The 24,765-nt window shown below is 44.0% G+C and overlaps 2 protein-coding genes and 1 long non-coding RNA gene across 11 annotated transcripts in view; all 3 read left to right on the top strand.

The window, feature by feature from the left end:
* The window catches only part of LOC127002945 (hormone receptor 4-like), a 50,160-nt gene extending 35,029 nt beyond the window's left edge, over positions 1-15,131 (top strand). For 2 of the 6 annotated variants that reach the window (XM_050869252.1, XM_050869254.1), the window contains exons 3-12: positions 1,122-1,274; positions 2,184-3,488; positions 3,778-3,926; positions 4,858-4,919; positions 9,209-9,451; positions 9,898-10,032; positions 10,713-10,976; positions 11,922-12,114; positions 12,566-12,693; positions 13,059-15,131. In XM_050869252.1, the coding sequence (XP_050725209.1) occupies positions 1,122-1,274; positions 2,184-3,488; positions 3,778-3,926; positions 4,858-4,919; positions 9,209-9,451; positions 9,898-10,032; positions 10,713-10,976; positions 11,922-12,114; positions 12,566-12,693; positions 13,059-13,139 (2,713 nt within the window). In that variant the 3' untranslated portion in view covers positions 13,140-15,131. Of the gene's footprint in view, positions 1-1,115; positions 1,275-2,183; positions 3,489-3,777; positions 3,927-4,857; positions 4,920-9,208; positions 9,452-9,897; positions 10,033-10,712; positions 10,977-11,921; positions 12,115-12,565; positions 12,694-13,058 lie in introns of all 6 variants that reach the window. The other 4 variants (XM_050869251.1, XM_050869253.1, XM_050869255.1 and 1 more) reach the window with 2 other exon arrangements.
* On the top strand, positions 4,926-6,973 carry LOC127002947 (uncharacterized). Its single transcript, XR_007756766.1, has 2 exons — positions 4,926-5,118; positions 5,212-6,973. It is a non-coding gene; the product is annotated as an uncharacterized LOC127002947 (long non-coding RNA).
* A 780-nt stretch (positions 15,132-15,911) lies between the features above and the next one.
* LOC127002941 (E3 SUMO-protein ligase ZBED1-like) lies at positions 15,912-24,749 on the top strand. Of its 4 annotated transcripts, none has more exons than XM_050869246.1 (2): positions 15,912-16,215; positions 22,669-24,749. In XM_050869246.1, the coding sequence occupies exon 2, from the start codon at positions 22,678-22,680 to the stop codon at positions 24,529-24,531; it is 1,854 nt and encodes a 617-aa protein (XP_050725203.1). In that variant the 5' UTR covers positions 15,912-16,215; positions 22,669-22,677; the 3' UTR covers positions 24,532-24,749. The 4 variants fall into 4 exon arrangements, with proteins under 4 accessions (XP_050725203.1, XP_050725205.1, XP_050725201.1 ...); XM_050869248.1 differs by lacking the exon at positions 15,912-16,215 and adding an exon at positions 17,882-18,047; XM_050869244.1 differs by lacking the exon at positions 15,912-16,215 and adding an exon at positions 18,996-19,121.
* The last annotated feature ends 16 nt before the right edge of the window (positions 24,750-24,765 follow it).

Here is a 24,765-nt window from a genome sequence, read left to right as displayed (position 1 = left end):
GGTTGAGTATCGCGAGCTTAGACCGTGATCAGACCATGGTGGATTATAGACGGAAGGAGAACAGTGCAGCTAGGATAGTAAGCCTAGTTAAGACCCCCTCCATAAGACTCCCCTTTAGGCTGTTTTGAGAAGCATACAGGACCAGCGACTGTGGAAGCGGGGCAAGAAAGTCTACGGAGATGTCCAGCCAGTTTTAATTTACTGCGTCTCGCTTACCGAACTTTTCCTTCCCTTCTCATGTGAACGCCTTGCCTTGTGTTTTTTCAAGGTATGTGGAGGCTTAGAACTGAAGTAGAATGAATGGTGAAATGAAATCGTCACACTAAGTTCTCAGCGCAGGTTGCTCTTTGCCTCTCAGTGTCATTATAAAGTACACAGGGTTAGTATTTGTTCATTGGTAGGCTGAGGGGACATTACTTACCTCACTGTACCAGCACATAGTGAGTAGTCCGTCAGTAGTCAGGTCAGTCTTCGTCCTTTGGTAAGCTGAGAGTCAATACCTGCCTCCTGTTGTACCTACCGTCACACTCTGGGTCGTATTACAAGACATTTCGTAGGCCAAGAACACCTATTTGATAAGGCTTTCGTAGGAGTTGTGGGCATTTCCAGGAGTATTTTTATGACCCTGGTGGTAGTTCGACCCTTCTTCTGCACCGTGAACCTGAAGAAACACTCATTAGATTCTGACTGACCCCCTCTTTGACCTTTAGAAATAGCTGATGTGAGAAGCGAAAGTATCTTATAATATCAGCCTCTCTCTCCTTATAGCAGTGCCCAGGGCCGGTATTCGCTTTTTGGAAAGTCTGAAGTTCATTACTGGTTTCATTATATTAGTGCACAGGGTCAATTTGCGCCCTTGGATAGGCTAGAGGTCTTTATTTTCCTTATTATAGCAGTATACAGGATCAGTACTCGTCTCCTGACAGGCTGAGGGGTTATTTCTTCCTTTATTATTGCAGTATACAGGGTCAATGCTCGTCTCCTGACAGGCTGAGGGGTCATTTCTTCCCTTATCATGGCATTAGAGAGTTAGTTTCCGCCCTTTGGTGAGCCGAGGGTCTTCCTCTGCCTGGTGTTGCTGAGGGCCAGTGACTGTTGAGCGTGCGTGTTCCCAGGTGCAGCAGTGACGGGGAGAGCCTGGCAGAGTCGTCCTCATGCTCGCCAGACTCCGGCTCCTCGGGGGGTGAAGCGTCCTCGTGCAGCCCGGTCCAGCCCCAGCCGCCCTCGGAGTCACCGCGCGGTTCGCCCCACCCGCGCCCGCCCAACCCCGAGAGGTGCGGCTTGGCTCATACCCCTTGTCCCCTCAGGTTATGTAGAGTAGCGGGTCTTAGGTAGGAGCAGTGTCTTTGGCGCTGGGTAGGAAAGAAAATTAGAGTTATTCAGCGTTCAGAAAGGAGGGACTCAAGTATTTAGTGTCCTTAGTTTAGTGGCATGTCTCAGGTCTCGTCCTTGTCCCCTAGCTTAGTGTAGAGTTGCAGAGGCCGGATTCATCAAACCACTTACGAGACCTGTTGTTGGTAAGTCTTCTGGTAACTCCATCATCTAGGAACGCTCTTGATCTTAAGGCGACTCCAATGGCAGTGAAAGAAGTGTCGAGGGGGCCAGTACTTCATTCACTGTTATCGGAGCGGCCTAAACAAAAGGATCATTCGTAGAGGACAGATTTACTTAAAGACTTATACCAACGACCGGTCTTGTAGTGGCTTGATGAATCCGGCCCCAGGTCTTTGGAAGGAAGGAAAATGGGTGTTCATCAGAAAGGAGAGACTTAGGAATCTAGAGTGTGTTTAGCGTAGTGCATGTCTGTAGCCTTGGGTCCTCGTCTTGTCCCTGGTTTGTGTAGCGTAGCAGGAGGAAGGAAAACGGGCGTTCCTCTGCGTTCAGACGAGGTGCATCCTGCTAGTCGTAGTGTTTAGCTCAGTGGCATGTCAGTCGCCCCTTAGAAAGACAAACAGTATAAAGGAACGCGCCATCTCGCCTGCTGTAGACGGCGAATCTTTTACACAAACCCACAAACACAGTCTTTTGAGCTTCTTTCAACAGCCTGTCATATACATCTTTTATTTCCTTCTTTTTACTTCCTTTAGTCTCGAGTTTGTCTTGTGTTAGCTTCCCTGTTAGTCAGTTTAGCCTCATGCGTTGTGGAGCGTACAACGAAGGTCCTAACGGCTGTGTCCCCGCAGGTCGTCCCCCGACAGTGCCGGCGATGAGTTCGTGGAGGTCAAGAGCTGCCAGGAGTCCGGCTTCGGCCATGGCGACGACACCCACGATGCCCACGTGTTCGACGGCGGCGGCGTGCAGCCCGTGTCCTCGTCGGCCACCACGCTGCCCTCGCACGCGGCCTCGGGCCTCTCGCCCATGCCGCAGTACGTGGACACCGACCTCCCGGAGCGCATGTCCACCACGCCGCCTCCGCCCGACACCAGCGATCACGCCTCGGAGGTCACGTCGGCGTCTGCAGGCATGGGTGCGTCGCTGCCGCCGCCCATGGTGTCCCTCGGGCCGCCCATCACCAGTCTGGGCGCCATCCCCCCCTCGCTGGCCGCCACTATGGCTGGTCTCACCCCCGGCGTGGTCACCTCCGCGGGCCTGCGCGCCGCGCCGCCCATAAGCGCCGCGCAGCCCTACTGGCACAGCGCCGCCAGCCGCATCAACGGCGTGCGGCCGGAGTTCGTCAGCGGCGGCCTGGTGCAGCCCTCGCAGTCCATCATGGCGCCCGTGCCCACGCCGGCGGACTCCAGCCGGGCGGGCTACTCCCCGCGCCTCCGCACGCCCACGGTCATCATGGGCGAGGCGGGCGGCGTCAAGACAATGTTCTGGTCAACCCCCAACGAGCTGCAGACGCCCGTGTCCCAGGCGCCGCGCGAGGTGCTGACGCGCCCCGCCACGCCCTGCGGCTACGGCGCCGACACCAGCGACGCGTCGGTGCGGGCGTCCGTGGACGGCCTCCTCACGCTGGGCCAGGACAAGCGCGGCTCGCCCTCGCAGCTGTCCCCCACCAGCACGCTGTCCCTCTCCCCCGCCGCGCGCTCCCCAATCACTCAGACCTCCCGCTCCCCCCACACCCACACCCCGGTGCCCCGCTCACCCTACGCGGGCGCCCCCTCCTCGCCGGGGTACCAGGTGGTGCGTAACCTGGGCTCGCCGCACAGCTCCCCCGGGGACCTGCAGCTGCTGCACAGCGCCTCCTACATGCACTCCCCCAGCGGCGGCGACAGCCAGCGGCACCCCTCCACGCCCCTCAACATGGAGCGGCTGTGGGCCGGGGACCGCTCGCAGCTCCCCCACACGCAGCCTGACTCGCAGGCGGCGCTCAACCTGACCACGGTGGGCATGTGGGGCGCGCGCAGCACGTGCGTGGAGAGCCCCGCGCCCACGCCCAGCCAGCCCGCCACCATCGAGGAGGACGACGAGGACCAGCCCATGATCTGCATGATCTGCGAGGACCGCGCCACGGGCCTGCACTACGGCATCATCACGTGCGAGGGGTGAGAGAGAGAGAGAGAGAGAGAGAGAGAGAGAGAGAGGGATTGACTTACTGGTTAATAGTTATAGTGTTACTCAGCTTTCATCTATTCAAAAGCGAAAGAGTCCTGGGAAAGGCAAAATAAAAGAACCCAAAAGACTTTTGATCCTCAATTTACACGAGACAATACTCACCTCTAGTCCCTTACGTAGATCGCGAAACAAGTCGCTAGACAGCTAATACCACGTTTGTGCGTGAGTGCGTGTCCAGGTGTAACTCCTTCAACTAAGATGTTTTTCCGTGCGTTCCAGGTGCAAGGGTTTCTTCAAGCGGACGGTGCAGAACAAGCGCGTGTACACCTGCGTGGCGGACGGCGACTGCGAGATCACGAAGGCGCAGCGCAACAGGTGTCAATACTGCCGCTTCCAGAAGTGTCTGCGGCAGGGCATGGTGCTAGCAGGTGAGCTCACGCGTATTTATTTCCGTTCCTTCTTTCCCTTTTCATCCTTTTCCTATTAGTATTTTATCGCTATCTAACCCCCTCTAATTCTCACTCTTTATCGTCACAATCCCTTCTTATCAGTGTTTCATCTCTGTGTTTTCTCTTTTCCTTTTTAACTTCATCATTTTTCGTTATATAATCCTCACTCTTTATCGTCACAATCCCTTCTTGTCAATGTTTCATCTCTGTGTTTTCTCTTTTCCTTATAACTTCATCATTTTTCGTTATATAATTCTCACTCTTTAACGTCACAATCCCTTCTTGTCAATGTTTCATCTCTGTGTTTTCTTCATCATTTTTCGTTATATAATTCTCACTCTTTAACGTCACAATCCCTTCTTGTCAATGTTTCATCTCTGTGTTTTCTCTTTTCCTTATAACGTCATCATTTTTCGTTATATAGTCCCATTTTTAAACAACGCTTCGTCTTTTTTCTTTTATCCTCAGTATTTATAGTTATTTCATTCCCTTGTAATCTTTGTTTTCTCGTTCTCTTTCCCCTCGTCATTTTTCTTTCTCTAATCCCTTTCTAATTAGTGTTTACGTATTACTCTAAACATTTATTGGCATTGAATCCCCTTGACAGTCATAGGCATTTTTCTTTCCCTCTTATCCTCAGCATTTACCGTCACTGAATTCCCTTTTAATCCGTGTTTTCTCTTCCCTTCCCTTCAGCCGTTATTTCAGTTTGTCTTTTTCTTTTTGCTTCAACATTTTACGCCCTTTGAAATCCCCTTCTGATCACTGTTTTGTCTTTCCCTGTTATCCCCATCATTTATCGTCATTTCACCCCTTTCTAATTAGTGTTTTATCATTTACTCTTACCCTAATCCCTTTACGCCATTTATAATCCCCATTCTTACCCGTGTCTTCTTTTTCCACCCCTCAGCCGTGCGGGAAGACCGTATGCCCGGCGGCCGCAACTCCGGAGCCGTCTACAACCTCTACAAGGTAAGGACACGCATGGACGTCCCCGCTGCATCCCCTCGCTGTGTTCCCGGCCCGAGCGTGTGTCACCGAGGCCGCGGCGCACCTCAGAGGCAGCGCTTGGACCGGGGAAGTGATGTTTGATCCGATTCAGAACTTTAACACCCATATTCTTCAGCGTATCGGCACCTCAGTTCGCCCGGTTGAAAAGCCTCTTGTGGAAGTTCCCTGGGATTTTCATGGAGTGTTTTTGTGATCTTAATAGTTTTACGCGACTTCTGGCTTAGTTCGCCCGGTTGAAAAGCCTCTCGTGGAGGTTCCCTGGGATTTTCATGGAGTGTTTTTGTGATCTTAATAGTTTTACGCGACTTCTGGCTTAGTTCGCCTGGTTGAAAAGCCTCTCGTGGAAGTTCCCTGGGATTTTCATGGAGAGTTTTTGTGAGCTTGATAGTTTTACACGACTTCTGGCTTAGTTCGCCCGGTTGAAAAGCCTCTCGTGGAAGTTCTCTGGGATTTTCATGGAGAGTTTTTGTGAGCTTGATAGTTTTACACGTCTTCTGGAACGGGAAAAACACTACCCATGAAAACCCGTTAACCTTCCCCGTGGCAGCCCGATGCGTTTAAGAATATGGATCCAGAGTCTGAGTTTCCTGTCGGTTCAGATGTCGTTGTTTTCCCGCATTGTTTTGTCTCTTGAGGTGCGTCGCGTCCTCGGAAATGTACTCCGTTTACGCTAGGGTCGCGAAGAAGCCCCGCCCATCTCTCTGTCGCGTCTCTGACTGGCTAGTTTAAGAGAAAGCCACGCCCCCTCTCTCAGTCTCGTCTTTCATTGACTAGTTCATATTAAGCCACGCCCCTTTTCCGTCTTAGGCTGCATGTGATTGGTGGATGCCGGGGGAGAGTCGAAATCTTATTGGCGGGTGGTTGGGTGATGTGGGCGGGGCTTATTCGTGAGGTTAGCGTGAACGGAGAGTACTGGACGCTGAATGACCTGACCTCAGTTCTTGCCAGGTTCTGTGAGGTTTTCTTGAAGTTACCCCGTCATGCCTAGCCTGTCAGTTAACGCTCACCACCTCCTCCTCCTCCTCCTCCTCCTCTCTGCCTCGTCTCCCCCAATGAAGACCACAAGATGCATTGAATAATCAAGATCAAAGCTGTCCCTGGCATTCTCAGCACCTCGACCTTCACTTAGCACTCTTGCCTCAGTGATTTAGTGACAAGAAAACAAAGAAAAAAAGTCATATAGTTAAGAAAATGAACACATACGAAATTTGTCTTAAAAGCTTCCATTCTTGATATCTTTTTGTTTTGGTTTTCCTCTTCAATCCTTGTTTTCGCTGGGCTCACTCTCACCCAAATAGAAAAAAAGAAACCAAATACCAATTCCATGTGTATAACTCTACCCTCAAACTTGACATTCGTACGAAGCAGACAGTATCATGTGTGTGGCGTGGCCTTGCTCTAGTCCTCGGTATCTTGTGGGTGTGGAGAGCGCCGAAAGAGTGTGTGCTGGTGAAGGTTTCCCTCTTGTTAACACACTAAGCCTAGCGCTGAGGAGCCTCGAGGTAAGGTAACCGTAGCTATAGCACAAGCTTCCTCGTCTCCTGTCCTCGCTGCCGCTGATGATGATGTTGAGGCTGTTCTTTCCGCTGCTCTTTTGTTCTGTTTCTCACGCTTACCAACCCTTTCTGTCTGTGTTGGTTTGTACTCGTTGTCACTCGTGCATGGGTTCCTCACTCACTACATGACCTTAGAAACTCCACAAATACATAAGCAATATATTCCAATACATAAGAAGAAGTAGAAAGACATATAGACATAGGAAACTTGGACAAATAAGCTCCTCACTCACTACTTGACCTCAGAAACTCCACAAATACATAAGCTATATATTCCAATACTTAAGAAGAAGTTGAGAGACATATAGACATAGGAAACTTGGACACATAAACTCCTTTCTGTCAATACCTTCGGAAAGACTTCAATGAAACACACACACACACACACACACACACACACACACACACACACACACACACACACACACACACACACACACACACACACACACACACACACTTTACAGGAACCGTCGTGCATGAGTTTAAAGAAAAAAATATATATATAAATTAGAATATCCAAAGTCAACAGTTAGAATTCAGCACTTTTTTTTTTTCTTAAGCAAACCTTTCATATAATTTTCTTTCACATTTTCTTATTTTCACTTCAATGTCCCTCCACTTTTTCTCCTTTTTTTCTGTTGCCTGTGTTGTGGTTACTCGCTCGAGCTTCTGTGTCCATTAATTTAGTAGATTTTGATTCTGTCCCATTCCCTGATGCAAGAGTTGGCTGGTATAATTGTTCTTTCATCGTATTCTTTCACGTGTCTTGGAATCATAACTGCAGAAGGTGTAACAGGATGACTATGTGGTATTGTTATTATAATGTCTCTCTCTCTCTCTCTCTCTCTCTCTCTCTCTCTCTCTCTCTCTCTCTCTCTCTCTCTCTCTCTCTCTCTCTTCTAACTCTACTGGAAAGGGCATTTGCGCTCGTCATTTGTTTTCTTATTTACTTTTGATAATGTTTATGTGTTGTTTCCTTCGTGATATGCTTTGAAACGTTTGGAGGGAGGGAGGGGGAGGGTTTACACGGAGTCGCAGAATAGAAGAGTTCGACCACCTACATCAAAGCCGCCATATTGTTACCAGAAGACGCGCGCGAAATTCAAATTGAGGCTGATTGTTGAGAAAAAGACACACGAAATTTCAGTCCACTCAAAAGTTTCCAGCCTTGATATCGCTTTTGTTTTTTGTTTTCTCCTCTTTAATCCTTGTTTTCGCTGGGATCACTCTCACCCAAGTTAAAAAGCAAAACAAAAAAACGATAGATCGAAATCCTGATTATACCTAAAGCACAAAAAAAAAATCTATCGTATCAGCACCATTTCAAATCTCCCGCGGCTCATTTGGCAACAACATGGCGCCTGTGAATGAAGATGGGCACGCTCTTCTATTCTACGGCTTCTATGGCTCTTAAAATCTATGGCAGCACTGCACTTTCTTGTGGATCTATGTTACTTCATGAACCGAGACAGTGAAATAATCTTGATGACTTCCGTAGACTTAACACGAATCTCAAGAAGTCTAAGCGGACCACCGACTGACTTGTATTGCCTGAAAACCCGTATTTTTAACCTGAGCGGGAAAGTCACCCATGAAAATCCGGTCAACCTTCTCTGTGGCCTTGGGAAATATAGTCGTAATTGGAACCCGATACGTTTAAGAATAGGGGCATGAATTTAGGACCTCAAAAATAACTATCAATCAATCAAGTTAAAATATTTTGTAGACGTCAAATTCAAAGGTTTCGTTTTGTTCTGGCACCAATGACTTCTTTGTACTTTTATTTATTCCTTTTTTTCACATACGACAGATATTATTAATCGTGGTATTAGTATTTATTAACTGTTACGTGGCTATTAAGACTATGCCACTTAAGCCTCGACACACACTCAACTTTCTTTTTATAATCATTTCGATATTTAAAGTATTTACAGCATATCTCATTTTGCTCTTTTTCCCTTCTATTTATTATTTATCTACCGCTGAAATAACTTATAATAGGCTTTCGATATATCATCAAAGCCCCGACACACACTTAGTCAGTCAGTTCGATATTTATAGTATTTACCGCATATCTCATTTTGCTCTTTTTCCCTTCTATTTATTATTTCTCTACCGCTGAAATAACTTAATACAGGCTTTCGTTACATCGCTAAAGCTTCGACACACACTAACTTTTCTTCTAGTCAGTCAGTTCGATGTTTATAGCCTCTAACGTACATCTCATTTCGCTATTTCTCCTTTTTTATTATTTTTTTATCGCTGAAATGAATTAAAATACGCTATCGTTACCTCACACAAGCCTCGACACACACTTAGTCAGTCACTCAATATTTATAGCATTTACCGCATATCTCATTTTGCTTCTTATCCTTTTATTATATGTTTTAAGGGGTATAAGGCGCTCGACACACGGCTTATCTGATTATTCGACGTCACTTTGGTCATGTCTAAACTCTGATTTGACTCCTAACCTCCATTTGACTGACCTATATGTTGATAGCTTCGTGATTTTATATATTAGTGTCTACTCTCTTTCTTAGGCTAATATATGTTTTGCGAATGCTATTTTTATGTTAACTAGTAATCCAGTAGAGTAGATATGTTATTTTTCGCTGTTATTCTATTCAAAAATCTATTATATACCACGATTAATCACACCTTTCATTTTTCTCTCTCCCTCCCTCTAAGGTAAAGTACAAAAAGAAAAATAAGAAGAACGGGCAGATTAAGCAAGGAGGGAACACATCACCAGACAAGAAAATGAGTCTGGACCCGCTGATGATGGCCGGAACAACCTCCCTCAGCAGTGCCTCCCTGTCCCTGCCCATTCCCAGCCCCCTCACCTCGCCCCCCACCATCACCTCGCCCCCCATGCCCTCCCCCCTCAACACGGGACACATCCTCAAGGCAGCGCTCACCAATCCCTCGGAGGTGAGTATCGCGGGCAGGCCATTTTGGAAAGCCATGTTACGTGTTCTATTTTGGAGAGCTATGTCAGTTGTCTTTCTTTTGTTTCTATTTTTTAAAGCTTTGTGAGGTATTTTATTTACTTATGTCCAAAGGAAGTCATGTTAGTTGTCTTGTTTGTCTATTGTGGTAAGCTAAATTACGTGTTCTATTTTGGAAAGCTAAGTTATGTGTTCTATTTTGGAAAGCTAAGTTACGTGTTCTATTTTGGAAAGCTAAGTTACGTGTTCTATTTTGGAAAGCTAAGTTACGTGTTCTATTTTGGAAAGCTAAGTTACGAGTTCTATTTTGGAAAGCTAAGTTACGTGTTCTATTTTGGAAAGCTATGTCAGTTGCCTTTCTTTTGTATCTATATTTTTAAAGCTCACCTACCTATCCACCCCCTTCAGTAACCTTCTCCCCTCCTTCAGGTGGCTCACTTCCGGCAGCGGCTGGACAATACTGTGTCCTCCACCAGAGAGCGAGTCATGCCTTACCCAGTTGCACAAGCCATGATAAGAATGTTGATAGACTGTGATGACTTTGAGGACATCGCAACGTTAAAGGTTCGTGTATATTTATGTGACTTTGGGAATGGACTCTCAGAGGATGTGTTCCGTTGACTTAGACTTGAGCTTTGTTAAATGTGAGGTAGATTTGGCTCTATACAGAAGGTTATAAGAGGAGGAGGAGAAGGAGGAGATATAAAGGGAAAGGAAGGGAAAGTGAGGGAAGGAAGATAAAGGAGAGAAGGAGAGAAATGAGGAAGAGGAGTGAGAGGAAATAGAAAGGAAGGGAAAATGAGGGAAGGAAAATAAAGGAGGAGAGAAATGAGGAAGAGAAGGAAGAGATATAAGAGGAAACGGAAAGGAAAGTGAGGGAAGGAAGATCAAGGAGAGAAATGAGGAAGAGAAGGAAGAGATATAAGAGGAAAGAGAAAGGAAAGGAAAATGAGGGAAGGAAGATAAAGGAGAGAAGGAGAGAAATGAGGAAGAGGAGTGAGAGGAAATAGAAAGGAAAGGTAAAGGAGGGAAAAATGAGGGAAGGAAAATAAAGGAGAGAAGGAGAGAAATGAGGAAGAGGAGTGAGAGGAAAGAGAAAGGAAGGGAAAATGAGAGAAGGAAGAAGAAGGGAAAACGAACAGAAGAGGATAGTGACGAAACGGAAAAGAACAATAAAAAATGAATCAATACGAACAGAAAATACCTTAACTAACAACTATGTCTCTCTCGTCTTCCTCTCGCAGAACCTCGACGACCTTCTCGACCACAAAAGTGACTTATCCACCAAGCTCTGCCAACTCGGGGACTCCATATCCATCAAGCTCGTGCAGTGGACCAAGCGCCTTCCCTTCTACCAAGAGCTTCCCGTCGAGGTTCACACGCGGCTCCTCACACACAAGTGGCACGAGCTCCTGGTCCTCACCACCTCCGCCTACCAGGCCATCTACGGACTACAAAAATTGGGCTCCAGGTCCTCCGATGGCACCGAGGCGGAATTCCATCAAGAGGTAGAAATATATGTGGTTTTATGTACCTTTTTTTTATGTGGACGATATACATTATTTTTCTCTTTTTCTTTCTTTATTTATTTCTGATCTGTTGAAGGGTTTATCTTTGATGAGGAAAGGTAATATAGAGGGAAAAATAGGTGTGGTTTTATCTTGTTTTTTTATGAGTACGGTATACATTCTTTTTCTCTTTCTCTTTCTTTATTTCTTTCTGATCTGTTGAAGGGTTTATGTTTGATGAGGAATCTAAACCTATAAACAGCCTTTCATTTTATCATCCAAGTGTAAAAGCAGACTCTGTGCACTTAAAACATAATGGAATTTTAACCTGACCAAACCTAATCTAACTTAACCTGACTGAACCTAACCTCAAATTCTTTAACAAACCAATCACTCTACATTTTAGGGGTCAAACAATAACTAACCTTACCTTACCTGACCTAACCTGATCAAGGCTAACGGGATTTAACCTAACCAGAGATGAGAACCACTGCCATGCACATCTGTAGCATATTCACACAACTTTACCTTTACATTTTAACAATTATTTGACCTAAACTTAACAAGCCAGTCACTATTGTAGGTGTCAAACAACTTGTTCACCCTACAAACATGCCTAGTGAATCCTAAAAAATGAATATAACTTGACTTACCTTACCCAACCTAACCTAATCTATCCTGACCTGATCTAACCTAACCTCAAAGTCTTAACGAGCCAATCACTCTCTCTCTCTCTCTGGGTGTCGAACAACTTGTGCCTTACCCAACCTAACCTAATCTATCCTAACCTGATCTAACCTAACCTCAAAGTCTTAACGAGCCAATCACTCTCTCTCTCTCTCTGGGTGTCAAACAACTTGTGCCTTACCTAACCTAACCTAATCTATCCTGACCTGATCTAACCTAACCTCAAAATCTTAACGAGCCAATCCCTCTCTTCCCCAGGTGTCCAACAATCTGTGCACCCTACAAACGTGCCTCAACTCCATGATGGGCCGCCCGATCACCATGGACCAGCTGCGCCAGGAGGTGGGCGTCATGGTGGAGAAGATCACCCACGTCACGCTGGCGCTGCGCAAGATCAAGATACAGATTGAGGAGTACGTCTGCCTCAAGGTCATCGCCATGTTGAACCAGTGTAAGTTTTATGGGTTTATTTATTTATTTATTTGATTGATTGATTGATTTTTTGTGTAGTTTGATTTGTTAGGGTTTTTTTTTAGAATAAGTTAGATTTTTGCAAGTGAACTGATTTGCTCATATTTTTGTAAGTTGTCTTTTTTTTCTTTACATGATTGTGAGGCTAAAGTTGAACATGTAATTCTGTATCAATAGTTCTTCAAAAATGTTGTAATTGAATACTACTGTGCAACTTAAAAGGAACATTTGCATAATCTGAACAACATGAAAGTTCCTGTGCTCAGTTAGAACACTTTAGTACACTTCTAGGTAGCTAAATAACAAGCAACAAACAGCAAAGATTAATTCATTTTCCCCAGTGAAGTCTTGAGTAACTGGTGCTGTGAACTGTCCAGACATATTACTTCCCAAACTGGAAGACAGACTTATAATGACGGCTCCCCCCACAGCCCGGAGCAGCCACAAAGAGCTGGAGGTGATCCAGGAGCGGTACATGGGCTGCCTGCGCTCCTTCTGTGAGACCCACTACCCCTCCCAGCCCTCCAGATACCAGGACCTGCTAGTCAGACTCCCAGATGTAAGTTGACCACTGGGGAACACCACTACACAAAGCACATGCATAATTGATCTACTCTGGGAGAATGATTACCATTGTTATTATAGAGACCATGGAAAGGCATCAAGGGAAAATATGAGTTTAATATACAATCTTTTTTTTTCCCTTGTAAGTCTGGGGAAGGTTTAATTAATAAGGTCTGCCTCTGCCACAACAGTACCTCAGCCTTCCTGAATTATGAATTCAAACACAGACTCAGTAAATATGCCCCTTTATTGAAGTAAAGACAGTAAGCACAGTTTCATATGACTTCTTCAGGCAGCCACCCTCCTTATTATCGCAGGTACTCTTAGTCCAACAGTTATTCACTGTCCTCCTCCTTCCAGATCCAGGCAGCAGCCGCCATCCTGCTGGAGACCAAGATGCTGTATGTTCCTTTCCTGCTGAACTCCACCATCAACAGATAGCAATAAACCAGCGCCGCCACTGGAGCCAGTCGTTGCCTGCGAGGCGTCTCATAGTGGACCACATGCCGTCCTGCGCCTGCCGCGGCCCCCCCGGCGGGGCCGTGCGGCCTCCCCTGTCATCGCCGTAACTGTCAGCCAACCTTCCTTTGGCTTGTGCCCACTGTGGTCAGTCCATGAAAGTTACCAATGTTGCAAGGTGCGTGATATTTATGAAGTGACAATCTAGCCAGAGCATTTATTTTGCTAAAGATTTTTTTTCTGGTGGTTGTGCAACCAACTTAACTGTGATGGGAGTGTGTACCAGTTTCCTGTGACATTTTAATTTTTTGTATAAATTTATCTTTTTCTAAGACTTCCCTAGATACATTACCAAAGGTTTTCCTTATAGATTCTTAGGGCCGATGGCGGAATGAAAATTCCCTCGACCCGGAACACAAATACTTAATGACGTGCAATGAACGCGTTGCACAACTGTTTGCGGTATATTTTCTCTGCTCTTTTTCACCATCTAATGAAAATAACTAGTCGCAGAAAAGTATATCTACTTAAGCAAAGAGTTCTAGTTTTATAGTGTTCAAGATTGACCCAGCACAAGAAGCCTGCAAAGTGTGTCCGTGAGTGTCCCGCGCGTGGTGTCGTGCGTGTGGAGGCAGGGCGAGGCGCTCCCCGCCGCCCGGCCGCCACAGCCCCGGGAGGCAGTGACGTGCCCATGGCAGGCCGCGCCGCCTGAGGGGGCACTCGCCAGGGCCACTGCAGGGCCGGTGACCCTCGTTCAGGAGCAGTATTGCATGGACAGATTTACTCCTAGTATTACAAACAGTAACAAGGAAACAGTTCCTAGAAAGATCCTACTAACAGTTTTCGACGCACTGATCCTCAACGTGCTAAGAGAAATCTTCTATGTCTTGTAAAACACATCACTTTTATTGTTAAGGTTTATACAGATGATTTGTATCTCAGAGGCACAAGTTAAACCAAGGTCTTGTGCTGCCATATAAGTGTACCATTTATACATTTATTAAGAATAAAGATTTCCTAGAAATAAATATGTGGGAAAAAAGTTTATTATTGAGTAAAGTTTTGTAAATACACTTTTACAAATGAATCTTTTGTTTGTACAGTTTTCGGTACTAGAGCTGGTGTATGTTGTGACAGTGTGAATGTGCAGCTGTGTGTCTGGCCGCAGGACACAGTGGAGGCAGCTTACAGAGTACTCAGCAGACCTACAGACCCAACGCCTTATACTTCCACGGTTTTATATAGCAAAGATTTATCAGACATTTCCGACACTTGCATTTCTCCTTCATCCGACACACAGAAGCCTTGATATTTATTCTTTCCTCACTCAAGTTGTAGCGTTGCCCGATGCAGATGTTTTGATAGCCATGAAAATTTCCTGGTGGGTGTTTCTAATTGTCTCAGAACCATCAAATTCTTAATAAATCGGCGGACCAGTTTGTCGCTGCTCCCGAACCTCACGCCACTGCTGATCATCCTCGCGATATTACTATTATTATTATTATTATTATTATTATTATTATTATTATTATTATTATTATTATTATTATTATTATCATTGTTATTATTGTTATTTCCTACACTGTGGTAAAATTTATTATTATTATTATTTATTATTATTATTATTATTATTATTATTATTATTATTATTATTATTATTATTATCACACATTTTTGTTACCTGCATCTCTAAATGGTATTCCTGTACTAATGTTATATCAGCACTGTTACCTGCACTAGTCTTTGATCTCATGTTACCTTTTATATATATATATATATATATATATATTTACATACATATATATTTCCTTTAATAAAATCTTCTGAAACTATAAAAGAGAAACAATTGGCATTCGGGGAGTCAGTGGCGAGAACATCCTGCAATGTGAGTACGCTGTAGGCTGACTCTTTAGTATAGTCAAGCAATCAAATTTGTTGCTTCTATATTTAAAGAAATATACAAGTGAATTTTAAGAGTGATATCTCATTACCCTGCCCACCTCATGGTCCCTAGTGATGTCTTGTCATATACCCTCCTTTCTTCTTTTCCTTCCTCTTCTTTTTCAGCTTCATCTTGTTCTTGTTCTTCTTGTTCCTTCTTGTTCTTGTTCTTTCTTCATTATCCACTTGTTCTTGATCTCATTCTTCTTGTTCTTATTCTCGTTCGTTCCTTCTTGTTCTTCTTCAGCTGTTCCTACTAAGCTTTATTCATTTATCCCTACCATGCATGTTCCTCTCCTCTAATCCCTTTGCTGTCAAGTCTTCTCTCATCCCATCTTCTTTTTATACCATTCATCTATCTTCTTGGGATTTCTATTATTTCTCCCTTCCTTCCTTCTCTCTTCCCTATATTCGTCTTCTTGGTTTTCATCTCTTCTTCCTTCCTTCCTTCTCCCTCCCATCCATCCATATATTCTCCTTGGCCTTCCTCTCTTTCTTCTCCTTTCTTTCCTTCTCCCTCCCATCTATCCATCGGCTTCTCCTTCCTCTCTTCCTTCCTTCTCCCTCCTTCTACAACATGGCTTGGATGTAAGAAAAAAATGGTTTGACTGATTGAATTATAAAAAGAAGCGAAAATCAGTAACGCCGAGTAATTTTAATAGCTGTAAGAAAAGAAGCTGGAATCATAGGCTTATTTATACATCTGAAAGGCGTTCGTAAGTCTCTGGGATTATCATTTAAAGATGAAATAAGGGCTCCATCGATATGTGACCCCGATGAAAAGGGTGAAACAAAGGACCATGTGAGGCGCCATGGAGGAGTGTCAACAGGTGTGTCTCGAAAGATTGCTTCATCATTCTCTAAAGGACTCATTGGACGTGCTTAGTGTCATCTGGGTACATATAAGAAGACACAGTGTATATCTTTTTCTATTTGTGACGCCATAAATAGACTGGCGCCATAGAGAAGCGTCAAAAGGTGTGTCGAAAGATCGCTTCATCATTCTCTAAAGGACTCACTGGACGTGCTAAGTGATCTCTGGGCACACAGGAGAAGGATAGTGCATCTCTTTATCGCCATGTGACGCCATAACCAGATAGCAGTGAGCCATGGGAAGGTAGGTCAAGTGTAATGCCTTTAGTCCACCTCCTATAGAATGTGTTGTGATGCATCGACGGTGAGTTAAAAAATAGATAAGTAAATATATAAAAAAATAATTGGTATGTATGTATGTATGTGCGTGCGTATGGCTGTCAACCGCAGTATCAATTAGAATGACGAGCGAAAATATATTAAAACACATGACACGGGTAAGCCGGACACACACACACACACACACACACACACACAGGCCGCCTCTTGAAAATATATTGTACACGTCAGACTCGTCGGCCCACCGTGCTGACGACATGGATCCGCTGCCTGACTACGACGCTTCTTGGAGATTGCTTCCTGTGCGTTATACAGCATGAAAATCCTTTGTAAATATCTATGAACTCGCAGCAAATTTTTTTTATCCAGCCAAACGTCAGACATCATTGTTGCTGCGATATTGTCAACACGACTAACAGTGAGATCTCTGCCAGGGCCGTATTTTTTTTGGGGGGGGGATGTTGCTCCCCCAATGTTTTCTATATTAGCTTCAAAATTACCCTTAAGTGCTTATTAAAAAAAAAAAAAATCCCCCACTTGCGCATGCTCGCTTCATTCGCCACCCTCCCCCAACTCATGAACCTATGATGTCCTCTAGGCCTTCCAAATAATCTGCCAAAATTACGGACCTGTCTTTCGAGGAAGCGGCGGGTCGCTCCACACGCGCCCACACACGCAGGCGGCACCGGATGGAATTTTCAAGGGCCTACTGCTTCCCAACCGGCCGCCGCGACAGGCCTGGCCGGATGAAAAACACCCCCATCCACACACAGGCCGCCTCTAGCCCCGCCCCTTTTCGGTGCACGGACAAGCAGACAATTCGTTTACCTCGCTTAAAATAATACAATTTGTCTTCCAAGTCCAAGTTCAAGTAGGAATATACCCAAGAAAATACAAATCGTCCACAGGTATATCTTGTATGTCATTTTGGTTCCCTTCATTACATTAGTGTCAAAAGCAGGATTTGCATTAGTGTACAAGTGCTAGAAGATGAGCAAAGATGTTGGAAGATGGAACTGTAAATTAGGTTAAATCAGAGTAGGTTAAATTAGATTAGTTCAAGTAGGTTATGCTAAAAGATGAAATGAAGGGGATAAAGTAATTAATATATATGGATGTGTTTTGTTAATCTTTTACATTGAGATCTTGCTTGAGAAATAATGCTGGCTAAATTTTCTGCTTATTACACTGTCCATGTTCTGAAACTAGCTGGAAGAAGGCCTAAAGTACACATGCTGTTTTCTTATGTATTATCGCAGAACATTTATAAGTAATGTAGTAAATTAGCTATGTCCATCAATGGTGTTATGTAATCTCAGTGTGTGCTAAGTAGCCTTTCATCATACTCCAGCAATAGTATCACTCATCATGAGAGTTTATAATTTTAATCCGCACCGCATGCATTTCAAGCCCATGCTAACCAACTCGTGGTTTGACAGGGCTGTAGTGGACCACTTATAACGGGACCGCAAGGCTCCCGGAGTATTAATTGTGTTCTCGTTGTTCCCGCAAGTGTTCAGTGTTGTTGGCTGTTTTCATTTTCGTGATGCTGACATAAACACGCATTTATCGCAACTTTTGGAGCGCCGCACACCACTTCTTGAACCATTCTCTTCTGAGCCGCGCGAAGTGGATGCCGCGCCACCTTCGCCCACTACGGCCATGGGCTTAAGGGATCGATTACTGCGGCTTCCAGTTCGATAATCGATTCTCTTGACGCTACGGCGAGGCAGCGATGGTACAGGGACGCGTCGCTGCTGTGGTTGGCACTGCCCGTCCTTTCCTTCATGCCAGGAGGTGAGTGTTGGAGTGCCGGTGCCGCAGTGCCAGTGTGGTCAATGTCTGCACCAGGGCTGGATGATAATTAATCGACTCCTGGGTGTCAAGGAACAAACCTCAGAATCGGTTCCAAGTTTGGAAACTTATGTTCATGATGCGATTTCACGCACCACCAACTGACGATACCGTAAAGTGAGATCGAGGCAGGCCGTCACCACAGCGCCGCGCTGCTGGCCGTAATGTCCTGGCCGACCTGCTGTGGTGCGCGCCTGCCTCGCGCTGCTCTGCTCGGTGAACACCGCGGAGATAAAATGATGATATCGTTAGCAGCTCCGTGGTGCAAGGGAGCGGCTTCTTTTAGTTACGCTGTCCTCTTTAACCATAAACATTATTTGCTTACCTACGGAATTTTATTGCCTGCGGAAGCAGAGAATCGGAATCGTTGTCTCTCGCCCGGCCCAGAGTGTGTACCCGACTCTGTGCAACACTATACTCATAGTATTGTTTTTTTTTTTTTTTGGCTAAAGTGTTTCATAATAGTTCATGAATGTTTGTTGTATAACACGCAGAATTACTCTGCTGAAGGTGAGCATCTCATTGCATTATTTTTGAGAAAACAAATTTTCATGTTTTTTTCACGATTTGTTAAAGGCCTAAGAAAGTTAAAGGTCAAACTCATGTGCGCGCGGGCTTTTTAAAGTGGATTGTAAACATCTTTTCATGAGGATAGCTTTTTCTTAGGCCTTTAACGATGAATCGCGAAAACAACATGAAAATTTATTTTCTCAAAAATAATGCCATGAGATGCTCACCTTGAGCAGAGTAATTCTGTGTGTTATACAACAAACATTCATTAACTATTATGAAAAAAGCAAGAGATTGAAATATCATGGGTATTTGTTGATTTTTCGTCCATCTTTTTTATTTCTTTTAATTTGATTTAGTCCACCTTTTCATAAGAGCATGCTCTGTCAAGCTGGAGACGAGAAAACGTAGATTTTCGGTCTCGGAAGAAGAAGAGTTTGTTATTGTTTTGGTGGCCGCTCGTGGCCCGTGGAGAGTCGGTTTTTATATTTCCTCCCTGTATGCCACGTAAGTCTGAAGCACTCAGGAAGAGATCTGAGAGGTTAGCACAGGGGAGAGGGGCCAGAGAAGACAGCCAGACTGCCAGGTTGACCGAGCACGCCAGCCACCATGTGTTGGGGGTGGGCGAGAACCGAATATAGAACCGATTCCTTCAATTCAGATACGCAGCATAGAAAATCGGTTCTCGAGTCTGGGAATCCAGGGAATCTCAATCCACTCACGCTGAAAATCGATTCCTTCGATTCTGATTTCTGAAAGAACAGATTCTTTCCCACCCTTATATACAACTAACTATATTAAATTTTACTGTTTACCGTTGATGAGGTTTCAGGCCCCGCCGCTCCACTGCTGCGTCGTTACCCTTGAGCTTCCGAATGTTTTGACTCAAGCTTTTTTTCATCCCCGTGCCCCGTCCCTCCCGTCCTGTTATTGATGTAGTTCATACTAAAGATTACATTTTGAAGCCATATACCAGTAGTCTGAGCAGTTTGTAGTTTACTGTGCAATCTGGGAGTGTAGCTGTGTGTGTTTATCTTAGGTGCATGGTGCTGAAGGCAAACAGGTCCCACACACACACACACTTCTTTTTTTTCTCTCTCACTGTAAACTTCAGCCCCTGATGTTTTTCTCTTATAGCCCCGAATGTTTTTGAACCCAAGAAACGCCCCTGCTGGTCCTCAATAATAATCCTCGATGCACTTATTCTCAAACATCGTTGTGAGTGAGATTAATTGCTTTCATGAATAGTATCGCAAATATCCATTGGTTCAGTTTTTGTCTGATATTTTCATTATAGTATCACAATTGAACATCCAATGATTATTTCCAACTCACTGAACATTTATCACACACAATTTATCTTTGAGTACAAACAATAATTAATAGCCATGATCGGTTATGTCACGAATTCTCTCAATTTCAGTCTGGAGAACTACACAACGCTGGTCATTCGCTGAGTGGTTGATTTCAGGCTTCTTGTACCTCACACAGTTTATGCATTTCTTCTCAGCCATGGCGCACTCCTTTGATTATGATCGTCAGCGCATTTGAAACATTTTAGAGCTTCTCCATTGCTCTTAGTAGTACAGTTGGCCTTAAGATGGCTGCATCTCTGACAATGATAACATATAATTGCATGGTATCTGCCTCTCACTGTATTTTTTTTTTTTTTTTACGTATTCACCTATGGCGCCAGTAGGCTTTCTTGAGGGGGCCTGATGGTCGGCCCCAGCCCGTCATGGCGCAGGCAAGTGTTTATAGTGGCGCCATCTTGCATTGGCTCATGCTGTCCCCCGGAGTTCATCTTTAATCCAAGAATCTAAAGTCCGCGTTGATAGGTGGTCTTCTGGACAGCATGTGGGTAGTTTTAGGCCACTCGGCGGTGACTTAAAAATCCCAGCTTGTCACCGGGCGGGGCGCGAACCCGCGTCGTCCTGGACACAGCGCCGTCACGCTATCCATATGTATAGTGTAGTATATATTCCCCATCATAATGTTAACGTGTCGTGATTCTTGTGAACCAGCTCTCGCACAGTTAGATTGCACCTCAAAATTTAGTGCATTGTACCACCAGCTGCAGGCTTACTAAAAATCAGCTTAATCTTGTTCTCAACACCCACAATTGTGTGTAAGAACTCCTTGATGTCTAAGATGGTCTCCTTTATTTTTTCCTTTGTCTCCTCTTCATGCACATTGCATATCGTGATCTTTGGGTTCATCTTTCCAACACTCTTGGTACTAATTTGCTCAACAGACTCCAATTTTTTTAGCAGCCTCATCCCTTGTGTTCTCATTATATATCAAAGTTCATGACAATTTTACCTCCATTTGTAAATCTTAAAGCAGTTATTTGAATGCCATTCAATGCCTGGGAGACTTCATCCTTCATATCTGTTGCCTTCTTTTCCTGGGTAGAAGCTTTCACAACCAGCAGATTCTTCTTCACTTTCCTGCCACTCTTTGCCACCTCGGCCCAACTGGATTCAGCACGCTCAGCACAAATTGAATTGTGTCAACAACTGATTCCAGTTCCTCATGCACTTTCTCAGCCCTTGATTCAACCTCATTTTTAACCACAGATATTTCTTTAGATAATTCTTGCTTGAATTCATCAAGTTTTTCCACAATGCTGGTAGCCAGAGATGCTTTATGGAGGCATGGGTTGCATATACAATTTATCTGTTGTAAGTACAGAAAATTGCATTATTGATAAATGTGTAGTCCAGGAGATGATTGAGGCTCTCAGTGTATCTTGCCCAGCTTAATTGATTATCCAGACCAAAGCTGACAATCACACTTTGTTGCATGTAAAGTGCAAAGTATGGCACTAAAAAGTGTTCTCCTCCTCTCCAAAGACAGTCAGAGGTTGCAAATTTTCTGAAAATAATGTCAACTTGTTACTAATTTTTTTCAAACAGGTGGGGATATTATGGGTACCCCAGGAGAGCAACCACCATCACCACCAAGCTCATGACAAGGAGGGTTTACTATAACATCCAGAGCTATGTTTTAGATAAATTTTTTACCCTTGAAAATTATTATAGAGACTCGAAAGACAGCAATGGCAAGCTTATAGCCACAGACCATAGGAGCAGATATATAAAGCTTCTGTAGCTCACTATGCTACAGGAAGCTTCTAAATACTGGCAAGGAACTTAGGTGGAGTGTGGGGAAGAGGCCTACCTCTGGCAAACCAAAACTCCCACATGAAACCTATGTTCCAATGGTCCCCAGGGTAAGGTAAAATATTACTGCTAAAGGCCAGAAACATATCTATCATTTTCATATATTTTTTAAGATAGTTCAACTACAACAACCATTTTCTCACGGTTAGATGACCACATGACAAAGATGACACCTACCAAGTTTCATCCAGACAGGTCTAATACTTTATAAGATAATTATGGGGTAATATGTAATGTTCTTTTCAACGCTAATTTCTCAGGAATCTACTTTTGAGCGTTTTAAAAATTAATCACAAATTTATTTCTCTTCCAAAATGCACAATTTACCTAGCACTTCTTATTCAGCCTATTCTCTAACATATCCTATGTCTGAAATATTAGATTAAGAATTTCAAATATTTTATTTTTATTGACAAAAAAGTGTACCCCTTTTTTTTTTAAATATATGTAAAAAATAGAATTTTTTTTGTTATTGTTGTCAGCATATTATTAGAAAAAGGTTGAATTTTAAAGTTATGTAAAGAGGAACTGCCTTTTCCATATGAGAGGTAGAGAGCTTATACATTATAGTGTGGTTCAATGGAGTGAGACTCTATCCTTAATGATCAAAATTTTATCAAGAAAGTCAGTCTCTCTCTCTCTCTCTCTCTCTCTCTCTCTCTCTCTCTCTCTCTCTCTCTCTCTCTCTCTCTCTCTCTCTCTCTCTCTCTCTCTCATCATTACTGGCTTAGCTTGACACTTAGGCTTTTTTTTAATATTTTTCTTTACGCCCTTGAACTGTCTCCTTAGCTGTAAAAAAAAAAAAAAAAAAAAAGTTCCATCTTCCGAGTTAGTCACGATTTTTAGCATCTTTTGCATTTTTCTTTCAGATCGCCGAGATGGCATCCAAGAGAGCACGGAGGAGCCCGGTGTGGACCTTCATGAAGAAAACTGACCCGAGAACGGTTGTTTGCCTCCTCTGTAAAGACACCCTCAAATTCTGTAGCAGCACTTCGTCCCTGATGAAACACATCAGCTCCAAACATCCAGCCGAGTATGCACAACTTCGAGAGGAAAAAGGACACAGGCCGGAACCAGCAAGGAAATTGAATAGGAAAGAAACCACGCCACAACCCACACCTGTGCCGGACATGACCAAGAAGAAAACTAGCAAAGCAGATCCTTGTAAGAAGAGAGAGTTGGACCAGAAGCTCGCACTAATGATCATTCAAGATATGCAACCATTTTCAGTGGTGGATGACGAAGGGTTCAAATGCCTGGTTAAAGCATTGGATCCATGTTATGAACTCCCAAGTAAGCGAGAACTATCTAGAAGCTACTTTCCAAATATTTACAGGCAGGAAGTTGAAAGAATAAAGAAAGAACTGGAGGACACACAAGCTATCTCTCTGGCCACAGAGACTTGGACCTCTGCAAATACAAAACATTTCATCACCATAACAGCTCACTTTATTTCGCCGGAGTGGAAGTTAAAGTCGGTGGTACTGGAGACATTAATGATGCAGGAAGCACACACTGCAGCCGATATTGCCAAGGAACTAACAACCATTTGTAACAACTGGAACATTTTGAATAAAGTCTGCTCTGTTGTTACGGACAATGTAGCCAATGTAACATTAGCTGTGAGCAACATCATGAAGCTATGTCATCTTCAGTGTTTTGCACACACATTGAATTTGGTGGTAAAAGATTCTGTTAAAAACACTGAGGAAGTTAATTGTTTGCTTGAGAAAATCCAACTAATCGTCTCCTACTTTCATCACAGTGTAGAGGCATCAAATAAACTGAGTGAGCTTCAAGAAGATAATAACCTACCTGTCAAGAAACTTATCCAGAGCGTTGAAGCAAGGTGGAACTCTTCCTACTACATGATGCAACAGTTTGTGGAACAGAACCATCTCATTGCCATGGCTCTCTGTCTGATGGGAAGAAATGACTTGTGTCTGAATACTGAGGAACTGGAGCTGGTTATCAACACTCTGACTGTTCTCGAGCCCTTTGAGGAGGCTACCAAAGAGATGGTGGCAGAAGAATTCACCCCATTATCAAAAGTACTTCCTATAGTGAAGGGACTACAAGATTATATGCATTCCAGTGCAGACAAAAATGATCATAAGTTGTACACAACATTTCCTCTTGGCGTAGAACTCCTTCAACAAATGACTAGAAGATTTCACAACCTGGAAGGAAGTATTTTCATGGGAGCAGCAAGCTTATTGGATCCTAGATTCAAAAACGTGCCTTTTGCAGATCCTACAAATGTGGAGCAAATTGAAAAGCATTTAGTTAGCCAGATGCAAGGCACAGATTCAGCAAAAACAGAAGTTCAAGCACCAAGCATGTCAGTGAAGATAGAGTTCCCAGGTTCTTGTCAGACTGTTACAATACAAACAAAGAAAAGCTCAATCTGGGCTAAATTTGATGCCAAGATTGAAGAAATTGCACACATCTCCTCAACAGACCCATCCACAGGACCTTCTATTGAAATGAGAAGATACATGGAAGAGGCGCCAATTCCTAGGGAAGAGGATCCGTTAGAGTGGTGGAAAAAACATGGTGTACTTTTCCCAAAGCTTCAGGAACAGGCAAAAATGTTCCTTTGCTCCCCGGCCTCATCGGTGCCTGCAGAAAGGCTTTTTTCTGAGGCCGGAGAATTAGTGTCCCAAAGACGCAGCTGCCTGAAGGACAAACATGTGAATATGATTACCTTCCTTAACAAGAACATGATGTAGAAATATTAATCACCAATAGAGCAAACTCCTTGATGTCATCCAGTCAGCTTTTTTTACAGGAAAAGACTTTCAGACTCTGGTTAGGCTCCTCAATCAATCTCTAGTTTCCCTCCGACTCATTAAGACTGTGTCATCTGCAAATCTAAGGTTGTTAAGGCATTCATTGTCTATCTTGATCCCATGTTATTGAAATGCCAAAATTTAATCTTTACTACACTCCCACACGACCACTGC

This window comes from Eriocheir sinensis, chromosome 24 (genome assembly GCF_024679095.1).
Source record: "Eriocheir sinensis breed Jianghai 21 chromosome 24, ASM2467909v1, whole genome shotgun sequence".
Taxonomy (NCBI): Eukaryota; Metazoa; Arthropoda; class Malacostraca; order Decapoda; family Varunidae; genus Eriocheir; species Eriocheir sinensis.
The sequence above is the reverse complement of the archived record's forward strand: the minus strand, read 5'-3'. Positions and strand labels throughout refer to the sequence as shown.

What these genes read in the sequence shown, in the direction of transcription:
- LOC127002941 (XM_050869246.1), top strand. Translation starts at nt 22,678, where the DNA reads ATGGCATCCAAGAGAGCACGGAGGAGCCCGGTGTGGACCTTCATGAAG.